We start from the raw sequence: 8487 nt of genomic DNA on the forward strand, positions 1-8487 counted from the left end.
ATAAGGCTTTCAAATAAGTCATGGTTGTACGGCAGTGAAGCATCGGTGTTGAACACTGATGTCATGCTGTTGTTGATGATGATGATGACTGAAAGAGCTCATCGGGTTATCAAATAAATTAGCCCTTGAACATTAACTTGGCCACCTAATTTACAAACCATGGCTCTGGTTTTGCTAGCTTTCCACAATTTCTGGAGCTCATGATCCATCTATCCAACTAGGCAATAGTGAGCTATGGGTTGACGGGTTATCTTCACTGTTTGCACCAGTCTAAACCTTACACCATGTTGCTTCTTTGACCTGCCCGCTGAATCGCTGAAACTTAATGTCTGTTGCACATCATATTATGTTATTTGACTTAGTTCAAAGATGTATGTAGGAAAATTCATATTGATTTTCATACTGCATCTTAATTTTTGGCACAGGTGATATCTAATTTGAATGAGTACATTTTACTGGAAGCGACTAATTGTCACCTGAAAAAGACTGAGTTTTGTTAACTTCCTACCCATAAATTTTAGATCAAGAAATTGTGACCCGAGGATGCCTAAGCGATCTGTTACTCTACACCCAGCACCGAGAAATGATGCCCCAGGTCCGTCGCCAAGGTTACTGTGGAAACGCAAAGGATTATCAAAGCTATCTGATGTCACAGCTTAAAGGGATGACGCTAGCCGAAGTGGTAATGGGCTTATTTTCGGACCAGCATGAGGATTACAAACGCTACTGTTTTTGCAACGACTGGAATGGATGTAATCACTCCCCACCGAGATATAGAAATTCCCAACTGTCCTACCAAACAATGTTTGCTTTCCTGATCTACAAATTTACTTCTTTCATCTTTTGACAGAAAAATTAAAAATGTGAACTATATTGCGGCTCATGAAACTTTTGCACACAAGAACTTTTGCGGGTTTCTTTGTGCAATTCTATTTTTTTAAAGCAGGAACAATGAGAAAAAAGTATGACCCTTGACTTATTTCTCGAGGTTGTGTTAATATCCCTAGGCGTGCACTCTCTTGTTGAGAAATTATTTTCGGTCTGGCGAACAATTAGTTAACTTAAGCACACATTTCCCAGAGGTTGTAGTTTTCAAAGGTACTTTTTCAACTTCGCGATTTTCCAAGTGATATATTTAAATGAGTAAAAATACGCTGTATAGAGCTCTCACAAACCTCTGTAAAAAGTTGAAAAGATTGTCCAGAGTTTCACATCAAGCAGTAAATAGTCACCAGTTAACAAACCGGGTTGCAACGGGTTAAGCCCCGAGGAACTTAAGTGAATATGTCGACCAACAGCTTCCGAAGTTTTGCATTTCACTATTTGGAAATCAAACTAGCAGCAACAGACCACTGCGTATAAGTTGAAAACTATGGAATTTAATGCTTCTTGGTCCCGAGGCCAGACTCTTCACATCTCAAGCACAGTCGAAAGAAATGATCCGATCATCCTTTAGAAAATGAACTATAAAATTACGGTTTTTGGATATCCTAACATTATATAATATGAACCCGTGGAAAAATAGGATTCAGCCTCTGCTGTAATTAAAATGAATTCTCAAGTACTATCTCGATACAGCACATTGGGAAAAATTTCGGTCACCTCATATGGTTTTCCGTTAGTCTTAGGTGCAGTGACCACTGAACGTTTGTATCTCTTCAGAGATTTGTAATAAAAGAACTCCATCGACTTTAGCGAATATACACTCATTTGCAAACTAATTTGGTTTTTCGAGAGACTCACCTGGAATCCAGCTGAATCTCTCGTCTGTGATGTTTTCAGGCAACTGAATGTGCTGCACCAGGCCGCCCCATGTTTCGATCGCTACGATGTTCGAGATATCGCGATACATGTATTTATTTCTAATGTACTACTCATAAGGTGGCTGGAAATCCGTCGACAGCTCCAGGCCGGTTTTGCCCTTTTTGGGGTTCATCAGGTAGGCGCAGTCCTCGGGTTTCCGTCAACCTGAAAACATCACAAACGAGAGATTCAGCTGGGTTCCAGGTGAGTCTCTCGAAAAACTAAATTAGTTTACAAATGAGTGTATATTCGCTAATTTTGTGCAATTTGGTTTCAAGTAGAACATAAGGTTGACGGAAATCCGGGGACTGCGCCTACCTGATGAGCTCCAAAAAAGGCGGAACCGGTCGTGGGCTGTCGACGGATTTTCAGCAACCTTATGAGTGGTACATTACAAAGAACACCATTGACTGTTGCTTGAAGCTTCACACACAGGATAGCGAAATTTCAAAACGGAACCATACGGCTGGTCCAACATGGGCTTGTAGGACATTTTATGGATTTATGAAAACACTGATGAACAAGATCTTGGATACAGACTGAAAACTTATTAGTCTTGATTCAGTTACTCTATATGCTGGAGTAGCTAGCTAGCAGAATCTCGATGTTCCCCACTGTCTCGTAGAAAGTGGTGAGCTTTAGATGTTTACGCTCGACCTATGACTACACTACACTCGATTTACTCTACATTTGCACAAACCATAGCACTCGGACGACTAAGGTGGCAATAGGCTTCCGTGTGGTTACAATAGTGGCAACTAACTTCGAATGGTACCAACAAAACTAAAAGATTAAACAGTTCTCTCAACCGAAAGATATTTTTTGACGTATCGTTGATGAAAACTGTGGGATACAGTAACGAGAATATTCAGGTATGTCGACATATTTCATGGAATTTCTGTGCGGCCGTTCTATCCTTACTGAGGATTATCATAGGTGCACATCTCACGAAACCCCAGGATGTTTCGAACCCGTCACCAACCGACTGTTTGGTCTTAGAGGCTGATCTGCACTATGAATAACTGGCAGCTAGAAGGGGTGTATCGTCATTCAGCCTCTAATCGCGAGAATCAAATCACTTGGCCATATATAGACTAGTTCTTCGATTGATGGATTCTCAGTTAGTCATCAAGCGGTTCTCAGTTTCGCAGATATGTGATTAAGAGTGCTTCATGTTCTGAGGCCCACTGAGACAAGCATAAGCAAGTCATCTGCAAAAAACAGAAGTCTGTTCGTGAACATTCAAACAAGAGTTCCATAGGCCGGTGTCACGACTTCGTTGCCTATATTGTCGACGATTTTAGTTTTGTTTGGTTGCAAGGTGAAAGCAACTGAAGGGTCTAGCAGCAAACACCATAATAAGTGGTGGAATGAGAAGAGATAATGTGAAAGTCTACACGTTTTAACAGGTGCTATTCATGGACAGATACAGTACTCATGAGTTGCTGATTTGTTTTTGCCTGGTTTTATTGCTCATACTGAGTTTCAGTGTCTTGAACCTGTCAGTACTTCTACACGGAATATATCACTGCAACCAGTCTAAATACCGACTTTAGTCCTATCCATGACACATGAACTTATCAGTTTGTCTATATTTTCGGTGGTATGTATGTCGGTAGAAATGATAGAAAAATTGAAAAGTGAGAAAGACAGCACTCCGTATCACGTCAGCCTGAACTCAACTCTAAGAGAATACAGGGTTAAATCGCCTATCACCAAGCATCAGTCCGAAGCAAGACCTAGGATTAACTTCGCCTAGTCATTCCAGTTTTTAGAAAGGAGCAAGCCGTCACAAGTATTGGGTATTCTTGAGTGATCGCTTTAAGTCTGTCCTCTTTTTCAAGAAGGCGGAATTGTCATGTTGATCACGTTGTTTTAGACTTAAACAAGCGTTGTAAGCTGCACTGTGGCATATGTCTTACGCTGTTTTAAGCGTTTCAAGGCTGAAACGAATGTACGAGGTGAACCTCGCTTGTCTGACGACCCTGTTTAGCCTGATTAGGAGATCACAGTTTTCTCAGGAAGGACTGCCAAAAGTCGAATGACTTTCTGAAAACCCATCCAGAGATGCGAAGAGATTGGCATGCACCGGAACCTCGTAAATTCCTCTTGACGGGAGTAGACAACCTGAAAATGGCGCAACAAAAAACCGTATTCTGGGGATCTCTCTGATCACTGCACGAACATAGAAGGCATGTCATATCTTAGCATTGTACAATGTCGTATTTTTATGGTTGTTCCAGTATTTTTTGCCCGGGTAACCAGGAGTACACCTTAGGCAAAGGGTTTTAGTGGTTTGGGTCTAACGTTTTCTCCCGAACCAATCGATCCGGACGTCTAAACCTCCCAAAATACGTGCCAGAAATAAGCTTATTAACTAAAGTTTGTTTCGATCAAAATTTTCTTGCCTATCGTGCGAGGAACGTGCTGACTTCTGCTTTGAGTGGGATAAAGTTGTTTAAATAAATCCATCTACTACTGTGTGGGTGTGGGTTTGAGACATACATGGTCATGTACCGTCTTCATACCTTCAAGGCTTTGATATGTACATACAGGCAGTGGATGCCTCTGTTCAACTTTTCTTCAAATAAATTTTCAAAAATATAGGGTAAGCAAGCTATTATATACTTAGAGCGTGGTTTTGGAGTGGTAATTGGGACGCCAATCTTGAGCTAGTCCTCTGAAAGTATATACAAACGTAGGATACACATACATGTGGGTAGTAGTTGCGTACACGGTCGCGTACTGTTTGTGTCGCTTTTTTCATGTCTTTTAGAAAACTTGCCGTCTAGCCCACTGTGAAAGAAGCACAACAAACGTGAGGCAAATATCCGAAGGGCGTCTTTCAATCTTAGGTTCCTACCAGATTTGCACACAAAAATGTGCTTGTCGCATCAGCAACGCCAAGCAGCTGGGGAGCACACCCTAATCATCCAGCAAGAATGAGCAAAGGCCGTCGCCACATAAATAGGTATAAAATTATTCGAACAACATCCGGTGTGTATGCCGCTTAACGTTTTAACTGAAGACCTACTGAAAAACGGCACTCCAAAAACCTGTACTTTCAAGTTTGAGTCCCTAGGGAACACAAAGTTCGCGGGAACATGTTTCCAGCACGTCAGCCCAACCCACGTTGTTCTGCGCATTTTTCCCTTGCTACCTAAGTTTTTTTGGAATTTTAACTATCACACCAAGAACCAAAGTAATTATTGCAAAGCGCGCACTCTAGCTATCAGCAGAATTCGCCAAAGCTTCTGTATTCCCTGTCTACCCGACTAACGACACAAGCTAATTCCAGCTGCTTCGGAAAGATCGCTAACTCCACAGCGTGGTTTAGAGTTGCCTGTGGTTATTTCATATGGATGATAAGTGAAAACAATAACGGAGCTAGAATCCTAAGACAAGAAACGTTATCGTGCACTTGTAACCCATCCAAGTAGCTCAGTGGCTTATATTCTCAACAGGGCTCTGTTCGAAAGGTTGCTTTGCAAGTCACTTTTGAAAATTCTAGGAGGAGGTTTAACCCTGCTTCACAAAACACTGTTTCGTTACTTCGTCGTCTCATCTTAAGGACTGAAGAAGCACAATTACGTGGTATTGCAACAGCGCGCAAAGTAATTCCAAATGGGAGGATCGAGCAAACTAGATTCGTATGCGCAGTGGGGAGTGATCAAAGATTACGTCTCATCCAGTGTGATGGTCTTGAGGTCCACCTTTAATCGAGAAGTTATGTGAAATACCTGACTATATGCCGTTCCAGAACTGCGCGCAATTTCTCATCATCGGCTGTCCCAGACCGATTGCTTAAATGGACACATTCATCAGATATCTGAAAGTATAATTCCCAAAATGCTTCGAAGTATACTTATTAGGGTAGATTCCACTACCTTCAGGTTGCCGAGATGGCGCTGAGCACCATTACACAGTCAATCGTTCGAGAGTGATAAAGACTACTTAAATATTCAAAACTTTTCCTAGGTCCATTTTCAACCGATAATTTTCAGAAGACCGTTTATGGACGTCAAATAAGACAGTCACAAAAAAGGATTGATAAGCCCAGAACTTAACCAAAAGAGTTTCACTTTGCTTAAACAATAAACATATAGTTATGCGCTAATTAACCTATTTTGTTTTGGGCTGGACGGTGCTGCAGATGGATAGTGTTTTCGCGTGGATACCAGTTGGAATTAGGTAAAATTTGCTACTAACGGTGATATGAACAAGCAGACTGTCCATTATATTACTTATATGAAAACCAAATAGGATTCGGAATCAAACTCCTTCCCAAGACTTTCACAAAAGGCTGATTGTAATGAGTTCTCTGCTGGGGATAAAGGCCGGCGATCGGACAATTTGTTGGTTCCCATCTTTTAGGTGTCGGCGGTCAACTGAAATGGAACTACTGATTGACATATTAATCAAATTATTAACAAAATGACGAAGCGCTCAGCTAAAAACTGAGGAGTTCGTGAGTTTGGATCGTCTCAGATACTTGTGAGGTTCTTATTGACGAAGATTACCGAAGGAAAATACGTCTGTCAGGTGCTTCTTAGCCTTTCGGCATAAAATGTTTTTTTTAGGGGGCAGTCTCCTTTGAAAACGCTCAGTGAACTATGTGGCAGTGCGCGTGGTACGAGTGTGCGAGTTGTATGCGCCGGTGATGAAAGCTACTATTTTTGTGAACGATTACTGTGATCACACCGCTTCTTTAAAGGATGGGGTGTTGATGGTGACGACTGAAGTGAGCTTATTGGTGATTTTGATGGAAATGAAAACATTCATGCAGAATAAAAAATGTTAAAAATTATTACTAGCAGAAGAATACTGCGGTAAAGTAATGCGGTACTACGTATTTCAAGACAGGTACGAAATGCTCCTTCGGGCTTTACCAGCACTGGTAGGTTTCTCTCGCTGCATTGTCCTGTGCTCGGCGACCAGGACGCGAATGGTTCAGAAGTAAATCCGCAAGATAACGCAGCGCGTAGCGAAGCATCCCTTTCATTTTGGACTTGGCCTCTTGCATAAGACTTTAGTCGAAGTCTTAGCATAAAACGAATGCAATAGTTCATCCTAAATCCGCGGTATTTCGGATGCGCAGATGAGACGGAAATCGGTCTTCCCTACGGTATCATCTTGTTATCCGTCAAGTAGTTGATGCAAAGTCAGATTCTTTAAGCATTCATTTTACCACAGTGAGTGGATGAAGGAGTTACCTAATTCAATCAAGAACCCACGCGTAGTTTAATCAGTGCTGTATGCTTTTTCAAAGCATCCGTAAGGTATTTTCGCCGGAAAATTTCATCATTAAATTCCTATATCAGTGTTATTTATGAGAGTATAAATCATCAGGTATCGTGTGTTCAACAAACGGTTCCCGAAAGTTTCGTGTTCGGGCTGAAAGTTTCGCGAAGAGCACTCGGAAAGCATTCATATTTATTCGACACACGGTTGTCTGTCACCGTTGTTATCCATGCACCTACAAGCGTTTGCACGAAACACAGGTGGCTTCACTATTTGCACAAACAGCCAATCAGAGACAGAAAGATGCCATGATAAACAACCAATCAAAAGGTGGGAATGCACAGCGAATGACACTGTTCAAGAAACTAGGCTTGCCCATGCAAACGACTCTTTCATCAAAATGAGCATGCCGCACAATGAGACTATTCATAATGGGGCGATGCCTCATAACCATGGAAAGGCTATCGGAAATGACGGTTTGCTATTGAGCCATTCAATCCTAGGTACCTTTGTGTTCGGGCTCGGGTTGTGGTGGTGGATCAGTGCCGTTCGCCGACGCTACAGCACCATACGTCGTCCGAATTGGAAGTACGAAGCAACAGTTTCCATTGAGTCTGGATGTTGCCCAAATCTCATTGGTGAAGGACTGGTAAAGTTGTCCTTATGTTCCATTGGATTGGCCGCTGAAGCTGTTAGTGTACACATGGGACGTCATCCGACATACACTCACTACCCCTTCTACACGGCCATGCTGATTGCGGCCCTGGTGGATATCTTACAGTCAACCATGCTATTTCTACCAGATAGAGTGGACTATATGTGCCATTTACTGCCTTTTGTACTTCAGGCCTATTATTTGCGAGCCCAGGCCTATGACCAACCCCACGTGACCGCCACTAGTCGTCTAATATCCAGTTACTTGGGCGTTTTGGCGGCAGTCGGGATAGCAGGCGAAATGGAATTTCGCAATACTTTCCTTTTCAGCTGGACCAAGTGTCTGATTGTGATGGTTTCAGGAGCCTGGACATGGCAGATGGCCATAATCCTTGATCCAAAAGCAGGCCACGCATGGAATGAGGAAAGCCATGAGAATGTAATGTATACTGCTATTGCAGTTGTATGGCTAATGTTTGGTGTCGCTGTTCTTCAGCTTGTTACCCTTCTCATTGGGGCCAAATGTTCCGGAGTGACACCAGATTGGACAGGTGCTCAGGGCAGCGCCGATGGTCACCGGAGTTCCTGCAGTGCGAATCTACGACATGACATACAGTACACAAAGTTGCTGACAGAAGAACCCTCCGAGGAATGAGTGGAATGCTGCCGCATCAAAGTTCTGTGTGTAAACATGTAATAATGACGAAATTTTTATGCATTAATCGTGAAATTCCAGATGCAAAATGCAACAGAATTAAAAGAACTTGACCCAACAACCAGTTTTTATAA

The 8487-nt window shown here is 42.2% G+C and overlaps 2 protein-coding genes across 2 annotated transcripts in view; both read left to right on the plus strand.

Moving 5' to 3' along the window:
• T265_06709 (hypothetical protein) overlaps nt 1–947 on the plus strand; it is a gene marked incomplete at both ends in the record, with an annotated part of 18659 nt that extends 17712 nt beyond the window's left edge. Inside the window, one exon of the mRNA XM_009172043.1 lies at nt 522–947. Coding sequence (XP_009170307.1) covers nt 522–847 — 326 coding nt within the window. The remainder of the gene's footprint in view (nt 1–521) is intronic.
• Nucleotides 948–7483: 6536 nt separating this feature from the next.
• Nucleotides 7484–8353, plus strand: T265_06710 (hypothetical protein; the record flags this gene model as incomplete). Its single annotated transcript, XM_009172044.1, has 1 exon — nt 7484–8353. One exon carries the CDS (start codon nt 7484–7486, stop codon nt 8351–8353), a length of 870 nt encoding a protein of 289 aa, XP_009170308.1.
• Between the last annotated feature and the right edge of the window lie 134 nt (nt 8354–8487).

This window comes from Opisthorchis viverrini (assembly GCF_000715545.1).
Source record: "Opisthorchis viverrini unplaced genomic scaffold opera_v5_143, whole genome shotgun sequence".
NCBI classification, from domain to species: Eukaryota; Metazoa; Platyhelminthes; class Trematoda; order Opisthorchiida; family Opisthorchiidae; genus Opisthorchis; species Opisthorchis viverrini.